The sequence below is a fragment of the Pan troglodytes genome, chromosome 20 (assembly GCF_028858775.2).
Source record: "Pan troglodytes isolate AG18354 chromosome 20, NHGRI_mPanTro3-v2.0_pri, whole genome shotgun sequence".
Lineage (NCBI taxonomy): Eukaryota > Metazoa > Chordata > Mammalia > Primates > Hominidae > Pan > Pan troglodytes.
Window position 1 is genome coordinate 58,782,879 of NC_072418.2, and position 25,172 is coordinate 58,808,050.

The 25,172-nt window shown below is 44.0% G+C and overlaps 1 protein-coding gene across 2 annotated transcripts in view; it reads left to right on the forward strand.

Moving 5' to 3' along the window:
* Positions 1-238: 238 nt before the first annotated feature.
* NLRP4 (NLR family pyrin domain containing 4) overlaps positions 239-25,172 on the forward strand; it is a 46,026-nt gene continuing 21,092 nt past the window's right edge. The window contains exons 1-3 of one of the 2 annotated variants that reach the window (XM_054672990.1): positions 239-261; positions 16,424-16,769; positions 22,458-24,033. In XM_054672990.1, the coding sequence (XP_054528965.1) occupies positions 16,490-16,769; positions 22,458-24,033 (1,856 nt within the window). In that variant the 5' untranslated portion in view covers positions 239-261; positions 16,424-16,489. Of the gene's footprint in view, positions 262-566; positions 632-16,423; positions 16,770-22,457; positions 24,034-25,172 lie in introns of those variants that run through there. The other variant, XM_524404.9, reaches the window with a different exon arrangement.

Genomic DNA, 25,172 nt, shown 5'->3' on the forward strand with positions numbered 1-25,172 from the left:
GCAGCCGTGAGCCCTGGGAATTCTAAATGGGAACCTCCAGCCTGAAATATCCCCCGCTCTATACGACACCAGGAGCAAAGGTCTAGAACAGCCCTTCAAGGGGCGGTGGGCGTTTCGCTTCACATATTTTCTGGATCTGTTCATCAAAAGCCCTCTGAGCCAATGGCAAGGGAGCAATTCATTGGCCAATCAAATGGCACCACGGATCTTTTCTTCCCGCTTCCAGCCACCAATCATTAAGGACCAGGAAGGCGTGGAGTGGTGAGTCAGCGCGTCGTGCTGGGCTGTTCTCTTCTATCTGCTGATTTCCTGGGTTACTTTGGGTCTTCCTTTTCTTTCTCCCTTTTACCCTGTCTCCTTTCTTGAGGCTGATTGATCACAGCCAGGCCTCTCCATTCTATTTACCCAGCGTTTTCCTTCTCTCCAGTTAGTGGCGTAGATGAACGCCCTGTGTTTATAAGGTGCCTCCCAGTTGAGCCTGAGACCTGTGAGAAGAATGGGGGGTGGAGGTGGGGGAGACTCGTCACGAAGGGAGACCTTGGAGCTTCGAGGGTGGGAATGTTCTTATTAGATTTTTCATCCCTGGGACACAAACATGTAGGAGAAGCTGGAGAACATAGACAGGGATGAGGTAAGGGGGTGGGACTTCCCATGAACGGTGAGACCCAAGCCCACTCTGCTCTTGCGAGCTTGCTCTCTGACCTAGGGCAGAAACGTCTTTGATACTATAATTCCAGAATGTGATTTAAAAAGAAAACCACACTTCTAGTTGACTCATACTAATTATGTATATTAGCTGCAGAGAGATGTGTTGGTACATGTATACGTATCATTAAATCAGGGTAATTAGCATATCCATCTCCTCATACCTGTATCATTTCTTTGTGTTAGGAACATTCAGAATCCTCTCCTTAGGTGGGAGGAGGGAGAGGGTCAGGAAAAGATAGCTATGGGGTCCTATTCTTGGTACCTGGGAGATGAAAAACTGTACACCAAACCCCTGTGACACGAGTTTACCTGTATAACCAGTGTATATGTACCCCTGAACCTAAAATAAAAGTTAGAAAAACCCTCGAAAATAATAAGATATTAAGTATATTCAACCTATAGTGCTACTGAACACCAGCACCCATTCCTACCTCCAGGTGTAACTTGGTATCCATTAGCCAACCTCTTTTCATCCCCCTTCTCCAATTATGCCATTTGTTTAGACTATGAAACGTATATAGAAAGAATATCTTTCTATATCAATAAAAGTTGGTTTTTACTGTTAAGGGTTGAATTGTGTCCCAACCCTAAACACACACACACACACACACACACACACACACACACACACACACACACACACAAGTCCTAACCCCTTTATAGGGTGACAAAATAAGGTTGTTGCAGATGTAATTAGTTAAGGCGAGGTCATACTGGAGTGAGTGGCCCCCCTAACTTAATGACAGGTGTCCTTATGAAAACGGCCACATGCGGCTGGGTGTGGTGGCTCATGCCTGTAACACCAGCACTTTGGGAGGTTGAGGTGGGTGGATCACCTGAGCTCAGGAGTTTAAGACCAGCCTGGCAAACATGGCAAAACCCTGTCTCTACTAAAAATACAAAAATCAGCTGGGTGTGGTGGCAGGTGCCTGTAATCCCAGCTACTCAGGAGGCTGAGGCAGGAGAATTGCTTGAACCCGGGAGGTGGAGATTGCAGTGTGCCGAGATTGCACCATTGCACTCCAGCCTGGGTGACAGAGCGAGACTCGGTCTCCAAAAAAAAAAAAAAAAAGGAAAATGGCCACAAAGCTGGGTGCAGTGGCTCACACCTACAATCCCAACACTTTGGGAGGCCGAGGCGGGTGGATCACCTGAGGTTGGGGCTTCGAGACCAGCCTGACCAACATGGTGAAATACAAAAAATTAGCCAACTGTGGTGGCGCATGCCTGTAATCCCAGCTACTCAGGAGGCCGAGGCAGGAGGATTGCTTGAACCTGGGAGGCAGAGGTTGCAGTGAGCCAAGATTGCGCCATCGCACTCCAGCCTGGGCAACAAGAGTGAAACTCTGTCTTAGAAAAAATGGCCACATGAAGGTAGAGACAAGCAGAATGGCATGTGACAAAGTCAGATTGGAATTACATAGCTGCAGACCAAAGAGTGACACAGGTTGCCAGCAAACCACAGAAGCCAGTAAGAGGCAAGGAAGGGCTCCCCTGGGTTTCAGAGAGAGCAGCACCCTGCCAACACTTTGGTTTTGGATATCTAGGCTCCAGAACCATGAGACAGTAGGTTTCTGTTTTAAGTTACCTAGTTTGTGGTATGTTGTCATGCCAGCCCAAGGAAGCTAGTAAGCTATTAGAAGAAAAAAATGATGTGATTTTACACTTAGAGAACAGCTTCAAGAATATATCCTTAGGATCACCAAATGTTAAAAGTTTACCTTATATGGTGTCCCTCTACTCTTATATAAGTATTTTTCCTGATCTGTTCAAGATTTGTACACACTGTACAAATTTACATCTAATACTTTACCCTAAATGCTTCAGGGTTTATGTTCTAAAAATAAAAATAAAAGTAAGCTCTTTTGATAACCACACTATATAAAAAACAGGAAATTAATAGAATGATATTATCTAATGTACAGATCTTACACTTAATGGACTTTTTAATTTTTGCATTTGTTTTCACAAGTGGACCGAACGTGGAAATTCTTACACTAAGCCTGTTTTTTTTTTTTTTCTTTTTTTAAATTTAAGTTCTGGGATACATGTGCTGAATGTGCAGGTTTGTTACATAGGTATACACGTGGCATGGTGGTTTGCTGCACCTGTCAACTGGTCATCTAGGTTTTAAGCCCCACATGCATTAGGTATTTGTCCTAATGCTCTCCCTCCCCTTTCCCACCCCTCACCCACGGGCCTCAGTGTGTGAATGTTCCCCTCCCTGTGTCCGTTTGTGTTCTTATTGTTCAACTCACACTTCTGTGTGAGAACATGCAGTGTTTGGTTTTCTGTTCCAGTGTTAATTTGCTGAGGTTGATGTAAACCTGTTTTCATGATCTAACCTATGCCTCAGTTTGAGTGTGTGTGTGTGTGTGCGCGCTCTTTCACACACATATACACACATGCTCATGCTCTCACACACACATACACACCCACACACATGCTGTCTCTTAGATTCTGGAAAAATAATTTTTATTTAAATTTTGACATAATTTGCTGATGAAGATGTTTGAGCCTGAAGTCTTCTGTGGGGGAAGAGTTAAAAAAAAAAAAAAAAAAAAAGCTTTCAAAACTTCACACACACAAAATAGATGAAAGTTGTCATTTTCTAAGAATTTATATATTTGAACAAAATTATCAGTTTTATTGGCATAAAAATGGTAATAGTCTCAATTTTTGATATCTGTAGGATATGTAGTGGTGTCTTCTGTTTCTGGTATTAGTTGCTCATGTCTTCTTATTCATCAGACTTGTTGGGGGTTATCTAGTTTGTATTTTCAAAGAATCTACTTTTGACAGAGTCTTGTATTTTAATTTTTATTTCCTTGATTATTTTTTCTACTTTCTTTTGGTGTGTTTTGCTTTTTATCTAAATGTATAATTAGCTTATGAATTTTCAACCTTCCTTATGCCTTTGAAGTAGCACATTTTTCCAGCTCCTGATTTAGCTGTATTTCACTCACTTCATATGCAACATTAAATATTCAGTTCAAAATCTTATATCCGATATTTTCTCTTTATTCATAGATTACTTAGAAGTATGTTTCTTAATTTTGGAATGTCCTTCATTTCATTGTCAATTTCTGACTTAAATTATGATCAGAATATTCTGTGTAACTTACATTATTTGAAATATGTTGAAGCTTGCCCTGAGGATCAGTATATAGCTGACATTGGTAGATGATTCGTCTATCTTATAGTGTTTTTTCCATTTATTGAATGAAAAGGTCTGTGTCCACAAGGTAAAATTTTTCCATTGTTTTTAAGCCCTTTATTTTCTTTTTAACTTGTTTGTTTAATTGCTGGAACAAATTGATAAAATATCCTGCTATGATTAGGGACTTACCTAATTCTCCTTATGGTGCTGACCATTGGGGGTGTGTGTGTGTGTGTGTGTGTGTGTGTGTGTGTGTGTGTGTGTGTGTGTGTGTGTATAGACATATGTATATGTATATATGTGTGTGTGTGTGTATTTTTTTTCTTTTTTCTTTTTGAGACAGAGTCTTGCTCTGTTGCCCAGGCTGGAATGCAGTGGTGCCATCTCAGCTCACTGCAACCTCCGCCTCCCGGGTTCAAGCAATTCTCCTGCCTCAGCCTCCCGAGTAGCTGGGATTACAGGTGCCTGCCACGACGCCCAGCTAATTTATTATTTTTTATTTTTTGGTATTTTTAGTAGAGACGGGGTTTTACCATGTTGGCCAGGCTGGTCTAGATCTCCTGACCTCGTGATGCGCCCACCTCGGCCTCCCAAAGTGCTGGGATTATAGGCGTGAGCCAACGCACCCGGCTGGTCATTCGTATATTTTAAGGCTGTGTTATTGTTGCATGTATGATTATAATTGTTCTCTCTTCCTGGTAATTTGAGCCCTGTGGTTATGCAGCATCTAGATTTGTCACCAATGTTTTGGCTTGGGGTCTGCTTTTCTGGTATCAATATTATTACAACAGATTTTTTTAAAAGCCTGGAATAATTCAATATCTTTTCCTTCTAATTCAAGTCATGCAATAAATGGAATGGATGAAGAGTTTGGTGAGTAAGATTGGTTATCATACCTTACGTATGCATGACATGCTATTTTGTTCAGATTTCCCATTTAAAAATTTCTTAAATTGACATAATTGTACATATTTATGGGGTACAGTGTGATGTTTGGACACATATATCCATTGTATAATGATCCAATCAGGGTAATTATCATATCTGTTTGTTTAGACACATTTCTTTGTAGTGATACTCAAAATCTTCTAGCTATTTTGAAATATCCGCCACACTGTTATTTGCTTTAGTTACCCTAATTTGTAAGAGAACACTAGAACTTGCACTTTCTAACTGTAAGCGTGCCTGTTGACCAATCGCTCCTGGTCTCCCGTTACTCTCCCATCCCTTCCCCAGCCTCTAGTAACCACTATTCTACTCTCTACTTCTATAAGTTCATCTTTTTAGATTCCCCATATAAATGAGATCATACGGTGGTTTTCTTTCTGTGCCTGCCTTTTTTCACCTCGTGTCCTCCACGTTCATCCAGGTTGCCACAAATGGCAAGATTTCATTATTTTTTATGGCGAAATAATATTCCATTGAGTATATATACCACATTTTCTTTATGCATTCATTTATTGATAGGCACTTAGGTTGTTTCTATATCTTGGTTATTAGTAATAGTGCTGCAGGCCGGGTGCGGTGGCTCACGCCTGTAATCCCAGCACTTTGGGAGGCTGAGGCAGGCGGATCACGAGGTCAGGAGATTGAGACCATCCTGGCTAACATGGTGAAACCCCGTCTCTATTAAAAATACAAAAAAAAGTTAGCCGGGCATGGTGGCAGGCACCTGTAGTCCCAGATACTTGGGATGCTGAGGCAGGAGAATGGTGTGAACCTGGGAGGCAGAGGTTGCAGTGAGCCGAGATCGTACCACTGCACTCCAGCCTGGGTGATAGTGCGAGACTCTGTCTCAAGAAAAAAAAGGTGCTGCAATAGACATGGAAGTAAAGATACCTCTTTGACATATGAATTTCCTTTTTTAAAGAGGTATATACCCAGCAGTAGAATTACTGGGTTATATGGTAGGTTCTATTCTTAATTTTTTAAGAAACCTCCATACTGTTTTCCATAGTGGTTCTGCTAACTTACATTCCTACCAATGGTGTGTAAGAGTTGCCTTTTCTCTGCATCCTTGCCAACATTTGTTATTTTCTTTAGCCATTCTAACGGGGTGAGTTACCCCAGATTTTTTTAGGTTCAAATTTGCATGTTTAGTCTTTCAACTTTCGTTTTTCCGTTCTTAGTTACCTCTTTAAAGAGCAAGTATTTGGTTTTTGTATTTAGTCTCACCATCTTTGCCTCTGTACCATTGAGGCAATTATTCTGTGTAATTACTAATAAGAGTTCGAGTTGACCATCACTTTTTTATTTACCTTATCTGTTCTAGGTTCCTATTTCTGTCCTTCTTTATTTTTTAGATTAGTTTGTCATTTTTCCTCTTCTCTATTTACTTTGGCAGACAAACTTTTTTATGGTTATATCAGAATTCTATCAGTGGGCTTATCAGAATTTCTTATCAAATTTTTACTTCTGTCATCTTCCCAGAGAAGAACATTAGAGCACTTGATGTCCTTTTTCTCTTTTTTTTTTTTTTAGATTTACATGCCAGCTGTGATAAATTTTAATTCTATTTTCTGTCTCACAAGACTGACTCTATAAAGCAACTTGTCTTCTAATTGACTGTGGCATCTCTTAATTTTCACCTGGAATAATTTTCCTTCTCTCCAATGGTCAATTTTCAAAATTTCCTATAGTGTAAGTCTTCTGTTGGAAAATTTGTCATTTATCTGCAAATGTCTATTTTTATTTCTTTTTATTTTATTTTTATTTTTGAGATGGAGTGTTGCTCTGTCACCCAGGCTGGAGTGGAGAGGTGCGATCTTGGCTCACTGCAAGCTCTGCCTCCCGGGTTCACGCCATTCTCCTGCCTCAGCCTCCCCAGTAGCTCAGACTACAGGTGCCCACCACCACGCCCGGCTAATTTTTTGTGTATTTAGTAGAGACGGGGTTTCACCGTGTTAGCCAGGGTGGTCTTGATCTCCTGACCTCATGATCCGCCCGCCTCGGCCTCCCAGAGTGCTGGGATTACAGGCATCAGCCACCGTGCCTGGCCTTATTTCTTAAAGATTATTTTATTCTGGTTAGACTTGAGTCAGCAGCTATTTGTTTTCAGCACCTTGCATGGTTGCTTCTTTAGTTTCTTCTTTCCGTAGCATCTGATCAGGTCAGCTGTCAACATAATGGCACAACTGTTCAAATAAATTATTGTCCTCCCCTTGCCTTACCCCCACTCTGGAATGCTTTCAAGATTTTCCCTTTTGTGTAACTTCTTTATGTTCTAATGTCATTATGTTTCCCTATAATGTGTCTAGGCATGGGTTTGTTATTTATACTCTTGGACTTTATTGGGCTTCTTAATTAGTAGATTGATTTTTTTTTTCATTGGTTAATAGAAACATCCAGGCCAGGCACAGTGGCTCACACACCTGTAATCCTAGCAGTTTGGGAGGCAGAGGTGGGTGGATCTCCTGAGGTCAGGAGTTCGAGACCAGCCTGGCCAACATGGTGAAACCCTGTCTCTACTAAAAATACAAAAAATTAGCCAGGCGTGGTGGTGGGCACCTGTAATCCCAGCTGCTCAGGAGGCTGAGGCAGGGGAATCACTTGAACCTGGGAGGTGGAGTTTGCAGTGAGCTAAGATTGTGCCACTACACTCCAGCCTGGGCAACAAGAGTGAAACTGTCTCAATTAAAAAAATTATAAAAAGAAACATACTAGTAGCAATTTTATATTAGGTTGGTACAAAAGTAATTGCGGTTTTTGCATTTTTTTCATGGCAAAAACCACAAGTACTTTTGCACCAACCTAATAAAACATACTACATCTGGTCCACAGTCTCTTTTCTCCTTTTGGGGAGCCAGTAACAAGTGTTAGCCCTTTTCATCCTTAGTCTCTTGTCCTCTCTTCTGTGCTTTTCATCTTTTTCTCTCTCTCTTCTTGGATGACTTCTCTTTATGTGTCTTCCAGACCACTAATTATCTCTGTCAAATCTGATACTAACACATTGTATTAGCTTCCTGGGGCTGCTATAACAACATACCACAAAACAGACAGCTTAAGCAACAGAAACTTACTGTCTCACAGTTCTGAAGGCTAATAAGTCCAAAATCAAGGTGCTGGCAGGCATAATTTCTTCTGAAGACTGTGAGGGAGAATCAGTTTATTCCTCTCTATTAACTTCTACTTGCTTTAGGTGTGCTTTGGTTAGTAAGTGGCATTTTCCCTGTGGCATGGTATCCTCTTCCCTCTATTCATATGTGTCCAGATTTTCCCCTTTCTTTTTTCTTTTTATTTTTCGAGATGGAGTCTCACTTTATTGCCCAGGCTGGAGTGCAGTGGCATGATCTCGGCTCACTGTAACCTCCCGGGTTCAAGCAATTCTCCTGCCTCAGCCTCCTGAGTAGCTGGGAAGACAGGCACATACCACCACTTGGCTAAGTTTTGTATTTTTGGTAGAGATGGGATTTTACCATGTTGGCCAGGCTGGTCTTGATCTCCTGACCTCAGGTGATCCGCCCACCTTGGCCTCCCAAAGTGCTGGGATTACAGGTGTGAGCTACTGTGCCCGGCCAGATTGTCCTCTTTCAATAAGGTCACCAATTATATTGGATCGGGGGCCCACCCTGCTTTAGTATGACCTCATCTTACATGTTCCAGTACAGCTAATTGCATCTGCAAGGATGCTATTTCCAAACAAGCCCAGACTTCAGTTGCACTTTGTGACCTCCAGTGTAACTCATTGTATCTACGAGTATGCTATTTTCAAAAACTTCATACTTCAGCGTGTAACTTTTGCAGGGGGACATACATTGGATGCAGAAAAGATTCCCTGGTGATTTTTGTGGTGGTAGTGGTGGTAGAGGAGTGTGTGTGCGTGTGTGTATGGTGTGTTTGGGGGAATATTTAAAGTTCCATCTGTAGCCAATCTGAATGCAGTCTTTCCCCTCACTTTCAGAGGATCTCTTCCCAGAGCAGGAGGTATTAATATTTCAGCCTGTGGCAAGAGGCTACACTTTTTTTAAAATTATTATACTTTAAGTTTTAGGGTACATGTGCACAACGTGCAGGTTTGTTACATATGTATACATGTGCCATGCTGGTGTGCTGCACCCATTAACTCGTCATTTAGCATTAGGTACATCTCCTAATGCTATCCCTCCCCGTTCCCCCCACCCCATAACAGTCCCCAGTGTGTGATGTTCCCCTTCCTGTGTCCATGTGTTCTCATTGTTCAATTCCCACCTACGAGTGAGAACATGCAGTGTTTGGTTTTTTGTCCTTGCAATAGTTTGCTGAGAATGATGGTTTCCAACTTCATCCATGTCCCTACAAAGGACATGAACTCATCATTTTTTATGGCCGCATAGTATTCCATGGTGTATATGTGCCACATTTTCTTAATCCAGTCTATCATTGTTGGACATCTGGGTTGGTTCCAAGTCTTTGCTATTGTGAATAGTGCTGCAATAAACATACGTGTGCATGTGTCTTTATAGCAGCATGATTTATAATCCTTTGGGTATATACCTAATAATGGGATGGCTGGGTCAAATGGTATTTCTAGTTCTAGATCCCTGAGGAATCACCACACCGACTTCCACAATGGTTGAACTAGTTTACAGTCCCACCAACAGTGTAAAAGTGTTCCTATTTCTCCACATCCTCTCCAGCACCTGTTGTTTCCTGACTTTTTAATGATCACAATTGTAACTGGTGTGAGATGGTATCTCATTGTGGTTTTGATTTGCATTTCTCTGATGGCCAGTGATGATGAGCATTTTCTCATGTGTTTTTTGGCTGCATAAATATCTTCTTTTGAGAAGTGTCTGTTCATATCCTTTGCCCACTTTTTGATGGGGTTGTTTGTTTTTTTCTTGTAAATTTGTTTGAGTTCATTGTAGATTCTGGATATTAGCCCTTTGTCAGATGAGTAGGTTGCGAAAATTTTCTCCCGTTCTGTAGGTTGCCTGATCACTCTGATGGTGGTTTCTTTTACTGTGCAGAAGCTCTTTAGTTTAATTAGATCCCATTTGTCAATTTTGTCTTTTGTTGCCATTGCTTTTGGTGTTTTAGACATGAAGTCCTTGGCCATGCCTATGTCCTGAATGGTATTGCCTAGGTTTTCTTCTAGGGTTTTTCTGGTTTTAGGTCTAACATGTAAGTCTTTAATCTATCTTGAATTAATTTTTGTATAAGGTATAAGGAAGGGATCCAGTTTCAGCTTTCTACTTATGGCTAGCCAGTTTTCCCAGCACCATTTATTAAATAGGGAATCCTTTCCCCATTGCTTGTTTTTGTCAGGTCTGTCAAAGATCAGATAGTTGTAGATATGAGGCATTATTTCCGAGGGCTCTGTTCTGTTCCATTAGTCTATATCTTTGTTTTGGTACACTCTGATCTTGGCACTGTCTCCACATCAAGAAAAGTCCAACTCTAGTTGCCTGCTTCTCCAAGATGGTCTCAGAGCAAAGCACCAGCAATGTTCTTGCCCAAAGTCATTCTTTAAGTCAGTGGTTTTCAAATCTGGGCTTGTGTCAAAATCAACTGACATTATATATAACTGATGTTATATAACAGATATATAACTGATATTATATATCTAATATCATCACTAACTATTTGCCCAAAATTAACAGATGGCTGTGCCCTACCCTCAGCATTTAGTGTGTCTAGGGAAGGACCTGGGGATTTGCATAGCAAGTTGCCAGTTGGTGCTGATGTTGCTTGGAGAAGCACTGCCTTAGGCCCTGCTCAGTGGTGGCCTCAGGACTCAGATACATGTTCCTATAATTAAGATTTCACTAAAAGTAGGCTTTTTAAGACTATTGGCAAAAGCATCCAGGGGAGAAGCCATGAAGGTCACCTTTCCATCATCATATTCTCATTCCGAATACTGCTTAATAATTTTCCCTAATTTTTGTGGGTTTTATTTATTTTGAGACAGTCTTGTTCTGTCACCCAGGCTGGAGTGCAGTGGCACAATCTTGGCTCACTGTAACCCCCACCTCCCAGGTTCAAGAGATTCTCATGCCTCAGCCTCCTGAGTAGCTGGGACTATAGGCGCCTGGCTACTTTCCCCTAATTTTTTGATCTTAGGTGCTATTAAATTTTTTTTACATTTTTCTCCAAATTACCTATTTTATTGGGGGGGGGGGTGGCAACATTCTGCCTAATGGCCACCCATGAATAAAACAGCTTTATTTTTATTTTCCACTGTATAACTTAACCCTTTTATTGACTTTGCTATTGATCTCTAATTTCATTGCCCTTAAGACAAAGAAGATGACTTTGCTACTGTTGGCTTTTTCTTTTTGAATTATGATTTCCTTTAAAGCTCAGAGCATAATTGATTATCATGAGCATAATTACAAGCTAATTGATTATCATGAATGTTCCACGTATGCTTGAAAAGAATGTTCTCTTTTGTGTAGGATTCCATAAATATTCATAAAATGTGTTGATTTTTATATATCTAATATGAATAACTATTTGCCCTATGTTTTTAGTATCTTTTAAAATTTTAGACTTGTTTTAGACACAGAAAAGTTTGCAAAAATAGTGCAGAGAGTTCCCATAAATCCTGTGCCACATTTCTCTAGTAACCACTTTCGTTACCATGGTACATTTGTCATAACTAATAAACCAGTATTAATAGATTATTAACTAAGATTATTCTTTCTTCAGATTTCCCCCCTTTTTACCTAATATCCTTTTTTTTTTTTTTTTTTGAGATGAAATCTCGCTCTGTTGCCCAGGCTGGAGTGCAATGGTGCGATCTCAGCTCACTGCAACCTCTGCCTCCCGGGTTCAAGTGACTCTCCTGCCTCAGCCTCCCGAGTAGCTGAGATTACAGACACCCGCCACCACGCCCGGCTAATTTTTTTATATTTTTAGTAGAGATGGGGTTTCACCATCTTGGTCAGGCTGGTCTCAAACTCCTGACCTTGTGATCCACCTGCCTCAGCCTCCCAAAGTGCTGGGATTACAGGCGTGAGCCACTGCACCCGGCCCCTAATATCCTTTTTATGTGCCTGGACCTCATCTAGGATCCCCCACTGGGTTTTGTTGCTGTGTCTCCATTGAGTTCTCTAAACTAGGACCACTCTCAGGATTTCCTTGTTTTCAGTGATCTTGAACGTTTTGAGAAGCACTGGTCAGGTATTTGTGGGACATTGTTCATGTTGGGTTTGTGTGACGTTTATCTCATTGCGAGACTGGGGCTTTGGGGAGGAAGACCACGGAGGAAAGGTGCCCTTCCCATCATATCATATGCTACCACTTGCTACCCATGTTGGCCTTGATCTCCTAGCTTAGGTGTCTGGCTGGTTTCTCCACTCTGAAGTTACTCCCTACCCCTTTTTATACTATAGTATCGTATACTATACTATACGATACTATAGTATACTATACTATACATTGAGATGGAGTCTCGCTCGGTCGCCAGGCTAGAGTGCAGTGGCACGATCTCGGCTCACTGCAATCTCCACCTCCTGGGTTCAAGTGATTCCCCTGCCTCAGCCTCCAGAGTAGCTGGGACTACAGGTACCCACCACCACATCTGGCTAATTTTTTGTATTTTAGTAGAGATGGGGTTTCACCATGTTGGCCAAGATGGTCTGGATCTCCTGACCTTGAGATCGACTCACCTCGGCTTCCCAAAGTGCTAGGATTACAGGCGTGAGCCACCATGCCCGGCTGTACTATATTCTTTAAAAAGAAGTCTCTTTGTACAACCCACATGATGTGGTTTGGCTGTGTCCCCACCCAAATCTCATCTTGAATTGTGGCTCCCATAATTCCCACATGTGGTGGGAGGGACCCGGTGGGAGATAATTGAATCATGGGGGTGGTTTCCCCCATACTGTTCTCGTAGTAGTGAATAAGTCTCGTGAGACCTGATGGTTCTATAAGGGGAAACCCCTGTCGTTTGGTCCTCTCTTGTCTGCCGCCATGTAAGATGTGCCTTTTGCCTTCCCCCATGATTGTGAGGCCTCCCCAGCCACATGGAACTGTGGGTCCATTAAACCACTTTTTTCTTTGTAAATTACCCAGTCTTGGGTTATGTCTCTATCAGCAGCATGAGAACAGACTAATATACCACACTTAAGAGGTGGGGAGTTATGCCGCATCTCCTTAAAGGGGAAGAATCCATCCATCTAAGCTACTTGGAATTCTTCTTCTTGCTAAAGTTGTTACAGTTTTAGCTATTGGAGGCTCTTTCAGCCTGCCCTGGGTTTCTTTGGTTAGGAAGTGGTCTGAGAAACCAAGATCTGATCTGGACACTGGGTGTATCGATTGCCACTAGGGTATCTGTTATGCTTCCAGGCCCTTGCATGAGTGTGACTGTAACAAAGTACCGTAGACTAAGACTATACTTCCAGGGATCATTTCTATAGTTCACTGCAAAATACTGCAGACTGGATGGCTTACCAACAGAAATGTACTTCCTCTAGTTCTGGAGGCTGGAAGTTCAAATCAAGGTCCAGCAGAGTCCCTTCCTGATGAAGACTCTTTCTGGATTGTACACAGCTGCCTTCTGTGTCCCCACATAATAGAGTCAGAGAAAGAGATGGGGAGAAAGAGAGCCAGGGAGGGACTTCCATTTGTTCCAGCACCATTTATGGAAGAGACGATCTGCCTCCATTGTGCCTTTGTCAAAATCAGTTGGCTACATTTGTGGGGCATGCCTTCTCTATTGTTTCCTGGGAAAAATGTAATTTCTATATTTACAGTGTAATTTCTATATTTAAAAGTAAAAATGTAATTTCCGTAGCTGCGGTGTAATTTCTGAAGCTGCGGTGTAATTTCCAAAGCTGCGGTGTAATTTCTGAAGCTGCGGTGTAATTTCCGAAGCTGCGGTGTAATTTCCGAAGCTGCGGTGTAATGTCCGTAGCTGCGGTGTAATTTCCATAGCTGCGGTGTAATTTCCGAAGCTGTGGTGTAAGTTAGGTAGCTGCGGTGTAATTTCCGAAGCTGCGGTGTAATTTCCGTAGCTGCGGTGTAAGTTAGGTAGCTGTGGTGTAATTTCCGAAGCTGCGGTGTAGTTTCCGTAGCTGCGGTGTAATTTCCGTAGCTGCGGTGTAATGTCCGAAGCTGCGGTGTAATGTCCGAAGCTGCGGTGTAATGTCCGAAGCTGCGGTGTAATGTCCGTAGCTGCGGTGTAATGTCCGTAGCTGCGGTGTAATTTCTACAGCTGCAGTGTAATTTCCGAAGCTGCGGTGTAAGTTAGGTAGCTGCGGTGTAGTTTCCGTAGCTGCGGTGTAATTTCCTAAGCTGCGGTGTAGTTTCCGTAGCTGCGGTGTAGTTTCGGAAGCTGCGGTGTAGTTTCGGAAGCTGCGGTGTAATGTCCGTAGCTGCGGTGTAATTTCCGAAGCTGCGGTGTAGTTTCCGTAGCTGCGGTGTAGTTTCCGTAGCTGCGGTGTAGTTTCCGTAGCTGCGGTGTAATTTCCGTAGCTGCGGTGTAATTTCCGTAGCTGCGGTGTAATGTCCGTAGCTGCGGTGTAATTTCCGAAGCTGCGGTGTAATGTCCGAAGCTGCGGTGTAATGTCCGAAGCTGCGGTGTAATGTCCGTAGCTGCGGTGTAATGTCCGTAGCTGCGGTGTAATTTCCGAAGCTGCGGTGTAAGTTAGGTAGCTGCGGTGTAGTTTCCGTAGCTGCGGTGTAGTTTCCGTAGCTGCGGTGTAATTTCCGAAGCTGCGGTGTAATTTCCGAAGCTGCGGTGTAGTTTCCGTAGCTGCGGTGTAATGTCCGTAGCTGCGGTGTAGTTTCCGTAGCTGCGGTGTAGTTTCCGTAGCTGCGGTGTAGTTTCCGTAGCTGCGGTGTAGTTTCCGTAGCTGCGGTGTAATGTCCGTAGCTGCGGTGTAATGTCCGTAGCTGCGGTGTAATGTCCGTAGCTGCGGTGTAATGTCCGAAGCTGCGGTGTAATGTCCGAAGCTGCGGTGTAATGTCCGTAGCTGCGGTGTAATGTCCGAAGCTGCGGTGTAATGTCCGAAGCTGCGGTGTAATGTCCGTAGCTGCGGTGTAATGTCCGTAGCTGCGGTGTAGTGTCCGTAGCTGCGGTGTAGTTTCCGAAGCTGCGGTGTAGTTTCCGTAGCTGCGGTGTAGTTTCCGTAGCTGCGGTGTAATGTCCGTAGCTGCGGTGTAATGTCCGTAGCTGCGGTGTAATGTCCGTAGCTGCGGTGTAATGTCCGTAGCTGCGGTGTAATTTCCGTAGCTGCGGTGTAATTTCCGAAGCTGCGGTGTAAGTTAGGTAGCTGTGGTGTAATTTCCGAAGCTGCGGTGTAGTTTCCGAAGCTGCGGTGTAGTTTCCGAAGCTGCGGTGTAGTTTCCATAGCTGCGGTGTAGTTTCCGTAGCTGCGGTGTAATGTCCGTAGCTGCGGTGTAATGTCCATAGCTGCGGTGTAATGTCCGTAGCTGCGGTGTAGTTTCCGAAGCTGCGGTGTAGTTTCCGAAGCTGCGGTGTAGTTTCCGAAGCTGCGGTGTAGTTTCCATAGCTGCGGTGTAGTTTCCGTAGCTGCGGTGTAATGTCCGTAGCTGCGGTGTAATTTCCGTAGCTGCGGTGTAATTTCCGAAGCTGCGGTGTAAGTTAGGTAGCTGTGGTGTAATTTCCGAAGCTGCGGTGTAGTTTCCGTAGCTGCGGTGTAATTTCCGTAGCTGCGGTGTAATGTCCGTAGCTGCGGTGTAATTTCCGAAGCTGCGGTGTAAGTTAGGTAGCTGTGGTGTAATTTCCGAAGCTGCGGTGTAGTTTCCGTAGCTGCGGTGTAATTTCCATAGCTGCGGTGTAATTTCCGAAGCTGCGGTGTAAGTTAGGTAGCTGCGGTGTAATTTCCGAAGCTGCGGTGTAAGTTAGGTAGCTGCAGTGTAATGTCCGAAGCTGCGGTGTAAGTTAGGTAGCTGCGGTGTAATTTCCGAAGCTGCGGTGTAATGTCCGTAGCTGCGGTGTAATTTCCATAGCTGCGGTGTAATTTCCGAAGCTGCGGTGTAAGTTAGGTAGCTGTGGTGTAATTTCCGAAGCTGCGGTGTAAGTTAGGTAGCTGCGGTATAATTTCCGAAGCTGCGGTGCAGTTTCCGAGGCTGCGGTGTAGTTTCCGAGGCTGCGGTGTAGTTTCCGAGGCTGCCGTGTAGTTTCCGAGGCTGCCGTGTATCCGAGGCTGCGGTGTAGTTTCCGTAGCTGGGGTGTAGTTTCCGAGGCTGCGGTGTAGTTTTGGAAGCTGCGGTGTAGTTTCCGTGGCTGCGGTGTAGTTTCCGTGGCTGCGGTGTAGTTTCCGTGGCTGCGGTGTAGTTTCCGTGGCTGCGGTGTAGTTTTGGAAGCTGCGGTGTAATGTCCGAAGCTTCGGTGTAATTTCCAAAAATGTAAAGTCTATATTTGCCTGGATATTGAGGCTATGTCAGGTAACTATAGGATTCTTGTATCTTCTGGATTATTGTATCTCTGATTTCCCCATCTATTATTGAGACTTTCATGACCATTTGAATGAGAAGGTGAGATGAATGTGATTAAATAACTTTCCGCCTTCATTGCCATCCCACCAGTACTAGCAAGATACTATATAATGGTAATCTTGATCCATTTATTTGTAATAACTTGGCACTGTCCTGAATTTTCTACAGGTTTTATTTATTTATTGTTCCTGGTCACTGTCTCTTTGAGGATTGGTATCTCTGCTCCAGAAAAAGATGGCAGCCTCTTTCTTCTCTGAGTTTGGTCTTATGTGGTATCTGGAGGAGCTCAAAAAGGAGGAGTTCAGGAAATTTAAAGAACATCTCAAGCAAATGACTTTGCATCTTGAACTCAAGCAGATTCCCTGGACTGAGGTCAAAAAAGCATCCCGGGAAGAACTTGCAAACCTCTTGATCAAGCACTATGAAGAACAACAAGCTTGGAACATAACCTTAAGAATCTTTCAAAAGATGGATAGAAAGGATCTCTGCATGAAGGTCATGAGGGAGAGAACAGGTGAGGGAGTCTGGGAAGGGGGAAGCCTTCTTATAATGAGGACTATGTCCTAATTTTGGTGAGTGGTCTCTGCCTGTCTACAACACGACCTGAATGTGCTATGGGAAAATATTAGGTTTTTTTTTTTTTTTTTTTTGTAGACGGAGTCTCACTTTGTTGCCCAGACAGTGCAGTAGTGTGATCTTGGCTCACCGCAACCTCCACCTCCCAGGTTCAAGCGATTCTCCTGCCTCAGCCTCCTGAGTAGCTGGAATTACAGGCGCCTGCCACCATGCCTGGCTAATTTTTGTATTTTTAGTAGAGATGGGGTTTCACCATGTTGGCCAGGCTGGTCTTGAACTCCCGACCTCAGGTGATCCACCCATCTTGGCCTCCCAAAGTGCTGGGATTATAGGCATGATCCACCATGCCCAGCCTGAAAATATTGTCCTTGTAGGCAGGAAATGGTCTCTTAGACCTGGTGGTTACATGTGGGTAAAATGTCAGTGGCTATTATGTCCTAACCTGTATTGTACCTTTATCTGGGTCACCAATGATTTTTACCCTAAGCTGAGAACTTGCAACCAAGCCAGAAACTCTGTGAGGTGAAGTCGTTGCATAAGAACTATGCACCTGACTTATTTGCAAGAGCAATTAACACCTGCGGTAGAGGATACAGTGAGGTTGACTGGTGTAATCATGTATTTATCCAAAGTTCACATCAGACAAGCAATGATCTATAAGCAATATGGCTTTTAGAGTCACATTTGTATTTATCCTGGCATAAGGTGTTAACTGTTACTTTGCACATTTGCGTTATCAATGGCAGGATATAGCTCTTTCAACTTTACTGCCAAATTGTTTTTCTTTGTCGTTGTTCAGTGTCTTACTGTGATGTGCCTGGATGTGGCTTTGTTTTCATCCTGATTGGGATTCTTTAATATTCTTGCATCTGAGGTTCAGTAACTTTCTTCAGTTCTCAATTTTAGCCATTGTCTGTGTATTCCATTCTTCTGTTTATTCTTCTGGGACTCCAGTTACACCTACTGGACTTTCTTGTTTGTTTGAGACAGGGTCTGGCTCTGTCACCCAGGGTGGAGTGCCGTGGCATCATCACGGTGCACTGCAGCCTCAACTTCCTGGGCTAAATGATCTGCCACCTCAGCCTCCCAAGTAGCTGGGACTACAGGTGTATGCCACTGCGCTTGGCTAATTGCACACCTGGCTAACCTTTTAAAAAAAAATTTGTAGAGATGAGCTCTCACTATATTGCCCAGGCTGGTCTCAAACTCCTGGGCTCAAGTGATCCTCCTGCCTTGGCCTCCCAAAGTGCTGGGATTACAGGCCTGAGCCACCATACTGGCCTAGACTCACTCTTTCTTTCTCTTTCTCTTTTCCTTTTCCTTTTTCTTTCTCTCTCTCTCTCTTTCTCTCTCTCTCTTTCTCTCTTTCTCTCTCTCTTTCTTGCTGTCTCTTTCTCTCTCTCTCGTTCTCTCTCTCTTCCTCTCTCTCTTTCTCTTGCTATCTCTTTCTCTCTCTCTTTCTCTCTCTTTCTCTCTCTTTCTTTCTCTCTCTTTCTCTCTCTTTCTCTCTCTTTCTCTCTCTTTCTCTCTCTTTCTCTCTCTCTTTCTTTCTCTTTCTCTCTCTCTTTCTCTCTCTCTCTTTCTCTCTCTTTCTCTCTCTTTCTCTTTCTCTCTCTCTCTCTTCTCTTTCTCTCTCTCTTTCTCTTTCTCTCTCTTTCTCTCTCTCTTTCTCTCTCTCTCTTTCTCTCTCTTTCTTGCTGTCTCTTTCTCTCTCTCTTCCTCTCTCTCTTTCTGTCTTGCTATCTTTCTCTCTCTTTCTCTCTCTTTATCTTTCTCTCTCTTTCTCTCTCTTTCTCTCTCTCTCTTTCTCTCTCTCTTTCTCTTTCTCTCTTTCTCTTTCTCTCTCTCTTTCTCTTTCTCTCTTTCTCTTTCTCTCTCTTTCTCTTTCTCTCTCTCTCTCTCTCTCTCTCTCTCTTTCTCTCTCTCTCTCTCTTTCTGTCTTTCTCTCTCTTTCTGTCTTTCTCTCTTTCCTTCTTTCTTTCTTCTTTGATACAGAGTCACGCTCTGTTGCCCAGGCTGGAGTGCAGTGGTGCAATCTCGGCTCACTGCAGCTTCCACCTCCTGGGTTCAAGTGATTCTCCTGCCTCAGCCTCCTGAGCAGCTGGGATTACAGATGCCCGCCACCACATCCGGCTAATTTTTTGTATTTTTAGTAGAAACAGGGTTTCCCCATGTTGGCCAGGCTGGTCTCGAACTCCTGACCTCAGGTGATCTGCACACCTCAGCCTCCCAAAGTATTGGGATTACAGGCATGAGCCACCATGCCCGGCCTTGATTTCTTAAATTTAGTTCACATGTTTTATTTATGCAGTTTGCCTTTTTCACAGACTTCCATTTTTTCTCAATATTTATTCCATCTTCTATTTTATTGAGCATTTTAAATTATTTTAAAATTTGCCTGAAGATTTTAACATTTATAGGTCTCTTTCTACTGTTTCTTTTTCTCCTTATCTGGTCATACAGTCTCCTAGTATGTCCGGTAATTTTGAGTGCCAGATTTTGAATATGAGACATTGAAAATGTTGAGAATCTGTAATATCTTGTTCCAGTGAAATTGGAATTGATTCTGGTAGTAGTTACAGGGAAATTTCCTTAATATTGAAGATTAAAATAATTGGTTTGAAATAAAATAATTTGAGAGTTTCCATTTTTGGCAATGCTAGCCTTTCTTGCACATTTTCTTGATTTGGAACATCACTTGGAAAAAACCCTTCCCAGTCCAATTTTTTTTTCTTTGAGACGGAGTTTCACTCTTTCACCCAGGCTGGAGTAAAGTATCATGATTTTGGCTCACTGCAACCTCACTGAATCCCCCAGGTTCATGCGGTTCTCCTGCCTCAGCCTCCGGAGTAGCTGGGATTATAAGGCGCCCACCACCACGCCCAGCTAGTTTTTATATTTTTAGTAGAGACGGGATTTTGCCATGTTGGCCAGGCTGGTGTTGAACTGCTGACCTCAGGTGATCCGCCCACCTTGGCTTCCCAAAGGGCTAGGATTACAGGTGTGAACCACCACACCTGGCCACCCAGTCCAAATTTTTAAACAAATTCCCCCATGTTTCCTGGAGTGTTTTGGTGTCACATGCTGAGGTCTCAGCTACACTGGAAGCTGAGGCAGGAGGATCACTTCAGCCCAGGAGGATGAGGCTGCAGTGAGCTGTGTTTGCACCACTGCACTCCAGCCTGGGTAACAGAGTGAGACCCTGTCTCAAAAAAGTAATTTATATAAAGAAGAACATTCTTTGCACATGGAACCATTTTAGAATATTGCTAAAATAAAATGTAAGCAGGTCTGAAGTTAGATCTTCCACTGGGTACTTACACTTCTCTCTTTTCACAGTTGGTTTGAGGTTGTACCCACTTAATTCCCCTTATGAGCAACCAAACATGTCACCGAAATCTCCAGAACAGCTGAGAAGACCAGGAAAGCAGGAAGCCATTGGGGAATGGGCAAACAACTTAGCTTAAGATGCTAATGGGATCTTCACCAATGTCAGATGGCATTTTCACCAGTTAGGGACTTCAGGGGGCTGAAAGATTGGGGGAATCCCTTGTTCTCCCCAAAAACTTAAGGTAGCATTACCTACTGTCAGCAGTCTGTGGGCACTGGATTATATCTTTCACCTGCATCCAATCAAATCCAGTAACTATTATGCGGGGCATAGGGAAAATTTCCCATCTACAACTGCCCCCTACATCTCCAGTCCATCAGCAGCTACTCACTTGCAGAATATAAACATCATACTAGTTATTTAAGGAACAGATAACTGTAAAGGAGTTTTCGGCCTGGCTGAAGGATCCGGCTCTAGGCTGGTGCTCCAGAGATGACTGTAAGAACTATAGCATCAGGGAGCTGCTGCCTCTCCTGCAAAGAGGAAAGTGGGAGATGGGAAGCTCACTGTTAGAACTGTGGCTTTAGAAATACACCACGACAGCTACGATTCAGAAATCGGGAAGCTCACCAGTGTAGCAGCTGCTTAAAATCAATGACCACAGCAACTGGTTTTAGTTTTCGAGACAGTCTCGCTCTATTGCCAGGGCTAGATTACAGTGGTACAATCTCTGCTCACTGCAACCTCCACCTCCCGGGTTCAAGCGATTCTTCTGCCCTGGCCTCCCGAGTAGCTGGGATTATAGGCCTGTACCACCACGCCCGGCTAATTTTTGTATTTTTAGTAGAGATGGGGTTTCACCATGTTGGCCAGGCTGGTCTCGATCTCCTAGCCTCAAGTGATCTGCCTGCCTCAGCCTCCCAAAGTGCTGGGATTATAGGCGTGAGCCACTGCGCCCGGCCAACTACGGCAATTGGAGACAAGCCTTCTATTACAGAAGAATCCAGCGTCTGTGTGTTCATGGAAGCTGGCAGCAAAACAGGCAGAAGATAGTCTCCACTCCCCTTCCCCTTCCAGTGTCATGAGAGTGAGGGCCAATCGCAGAACTTAATCTGTACCTTGATCTTAGCTATGAGGGGTTGTGGGATGCGTAGGGCTTGGTCACCACTATTGCTGGATCTTTTTTTTTTTTTTTTTTTTTTTTTTTTTTTGAGACGGAGCCTCACTCTGTTGCCCAGGTTAGAGTACAGCGGTGCCATCTCAGCTCACTGCAACCTCTGCCTCCCGGGTTCAAGCGATTCTCCTGCCTCAGCCTCCCAAGTAGCTGGGACTACAGGCACACACCACCACGCCCCGCTAATATTTGTATTTTTAGTAGAGACAGGGTTTCACCATGTTGGCCAGGATGGTCTTGATCTCTTGACTTCATGATCTGCCCACCTTGGCCTCCCAAAGTTCTGGGATTACAGGCATGAACCACTGCCCCAGCCTGTTGTTGGATTTTTTGATTGGCTTTTCTTTTGAGAATTCTGCCATCGAAAGAAAGCTCACTGGCATAAAGTTGGAATGGATGCCAGGTGCCATTCTATCCTCTCTACTGCATCTCCTCTCTCTTCTGGAGGCAACTGCCTAGGTCAGGTCCTTCTTAGGTGGACTTTCAGATCTAGTCCCTATATGTGAAACCTATATGTGTATCTAAATCCCTTGTTTATGCAAATTGAGTACATGCTATAGACACTGTCCTGTTATTTATCCATATGAAGAGATTATTCCATACTTTTAATATTTGTATAATAGCTTGTGTTTCATAAATTATTTAACTGGTCTTGATAGTCATATAGCTATTTTCCAGTTATTTTGCTATCATAGTAGCAATGAATACCTGTGTATGTGTCTATTGAAAGCAGAAGTTATCAAACTTTACATAGTAGCAATGAATGTGTGTGTGTGTGTGTGTGTTTGTGTGTCTATTGAAAGCAGAAGTTGTCAACCTTTTTGTGTAGAGGACCATATGATTTCCATTTTAGGCTTTGTGAGTCATACGGTCTCTCACAGCTGTTCAGCTCTGCTATTCAATCAGGAAGGCTCCTGTAGACAATATACCCGTGAATGGTGTAGTGAGTTCTAATGAAACTTTATTTACAAGAGGAGACTGACCAGGTTTGGCCTGGGGGCCACAGTGTGTAGACCCCTGGAAAGATACATCCTGAGAAGAAAAAAATGTCAGGGGCAAAGAATATATGCAGGAATGCTTAACTTTGTGGGTTTTCTCTCCTCTTGCCCTCACTGACTCAGGATACACAAAGACCTATCAAGCTCACGCAAAGCAGAAATTCAGCCGCTTATGGTCCAGCAAGTCTGTCACTGAGATTCACCTATACTTTGAGGAGGAAGTCAAGCAAGAAGAATGTGACCATTTGGACCGCCTTTTTGCTCCCAAGGAAACTGGGAAACAGCCACGTACAGTGATCATTCAAGGACCACAAGGAATTGGAAAAACGACACTCCTGATGAAGCTGATGATGGCCTGGTCGGACAACAAGATCTTTCGGGATAGGTTCCTGTACACATTCTATTTCTGCTGCAGAGAACTGAGGGAGTTGCCGCCAACCAGTTTGGCTGACTTGATTTCCAGAGAGTGGCCTGACCCCGCTGCTCCTATAACAGAGATCGTGTCTCAACCGGAGAGACTCTTGTTCGTCATCGACAGCTTCGAAGAGCTGCAGGGCAGCTTGAATGAACCCGATTCGGATCTGTGTGGTGACTTGATGGAGAAACAGCCGGTGCAGGTGCTTCTGAGCAGTTTGCTGAGGAAGAAGATGCTCCCGGAGGCCTCCCTGCTCATCGCCGTCAAACCCGTGTGCCCGAAGGAGCTCCAGGATCAGGTGACGATCTCAGAAATCTACCAGCCCCGGGGATTCAACGAGAGTGATAGGTTAGTGTATTTCTGCTGTTTCTTCAAAGACCCGAAAAGAGCCATGGAAGCCTTCAATCTTGTAAGAGAAAGTGAACAGCTGTTTTCCATATGCCAAATCCCGCTCCTCTGCTGGATCCTGTGTACCAGTCTGAAGCAAGAGATGCAGAAAGGAAAAGACCTGGCCCTGACCTGCCAGAGCACTACCTCTGTGTACTCCTCTTTCGTCTTTAACCTGTTCACACCCGAGGGTGCCGAGGGCCCGACTCCGCAAAGCCAACACCAGCTGAAGGCCCTGTGCTCCCTGGCTGCAGAGGGCATGTGGACAGACACATTTGAGTTTTGTGAAGACGACCTCCGGAGAAACGGGGTTGTTGACGCTGACATCCCTGCGCTGCTGGGCACCAAGATACTTCTGAAGTACGGGGAGCGTGAGAGCTCCTACGTGTTCCTCCACGTGTGTATCCAGGAGTTCTGTGCCGCCTTGTTCTATTTGCTCAAGAGCCACCTTGATCATCCTCACCCAGCTGTGAGATGTGTACAGGAATTGCTAGTTGCCAATTTTGAAAAAGCAAGGAGAGCACATTGGATTTTTTTGGGGTGTTTTCTAACTGGCCTTTTAAATAAAAAGGAACAAGAAAAACTGGATGCGTTTTTTGGCTTCCAACTGTCCCAAGAGATAAAGCAGCAATTTCACCAGTGCCTGAAGAGCTTAGGGGAGCATGGCAATCCTCAGGGACAGGTGGATTCCTTGGCGATATTTTACTGTCTCTTTGAAATGCAGGATCCTGCCTTTGTGAAGCAGGCAGTGAACCTCCTCCAAGAAGCTAACTTTCATATTATTGACAACGTGGACTTGGTGGTTTCTGCCTACTGCTTAAAATACTGCTCCAGCTTGAGGAAACTCTGTTTTTCCGTTCAAAATGTCTTTAAGAAAGAGGATGAACACAGCTCTACGTGAGTCCATCCTATGACTTTTTCTCTCTTCTCAGAATCTGTCTGTATTCCCAAGTGGGTTTTGCTGATGAAGTGTTTAATATAGGATCATGGTTAGAAACTCACTTTTTCTACCACAAAACCTCAGCTCACATCCTGGCCCGGCATTTTAGGAGCTCTATGACTTTGTCTGTGAGCCTTGCCCTTTTGTGGCTGCAGTGGCCCCATTACAGAAGTGGGAATAATAATTGTATTGTGAGGAGTGAATATGAGGACCTGTGTGAAGAGTGTTTCCTACTTTCTCAAGTATTAGCTGATCAGTACTATAATCGATATTTTTCCATAGCACCACACTCACTGAGTCTTGACCTCTCAGCTGCAAGTTACCTTTGAAAACGTAGTCTAAAAAATCATACAGCCCGGGTGTGGTGGCTCATGCCTGTAACGCTACCACTGTGGGAGGCTGAGGCAGGTGGATCACTTAAGGTCAGGAGTTCGAGACTAGCCTGACCAACATGGTGACACCTTGTCTCTACTAAAAATACAAAAATTAGCCGGGTGTGTAGTGCACACCTGTAATCCCAGCTACTTGGGAGGCTGAGGCCGGAGAATCACTTGAGCCCGGGAGGCAGAGGTTGCAGTGAGCTGAGATTGCGCCACTGCCCTCCAGGCTGGGTGACAGTGAGACTCTCATCTCCAAAAAAAAAAAAAAAAAAAAAAAAAAACACACACACACAAATCATACAAATTTTCTTCTTCTTCTTTTTTTTTTTTTTTTTTTTTTTTTTTCCTGAAATGGAGTCTTGCTTTGTCACCCAGGCTGGAGTGCAGTGGCGAGATCTTGGCTCACTGCAAGCTCCGCCTCCCGGGTTCACGCCATTCTCCTGCCTCAGCCTCCCGAATAGCTGGGACTAGAGGGGCCCGCCACCACACCCAGCTAATTTTTTGTGTTTTTAGTAGAGACGGGGTTTCACCGTGTTGGCCAGGATGGTCTCGATCTCCTGACCTCGTGATCTGCCCACCTCGGCCTCTCAAAGTGCTGGGATTACAGGCGTGAGCCACCGCGCCCGGCCAAATCATATAAATTTTAACTTACGGCTCATGCCTATAACCCCAACACTTTGAGAAGCTGAGCAGGAGGATGCTTGAAGCCAGGGGGC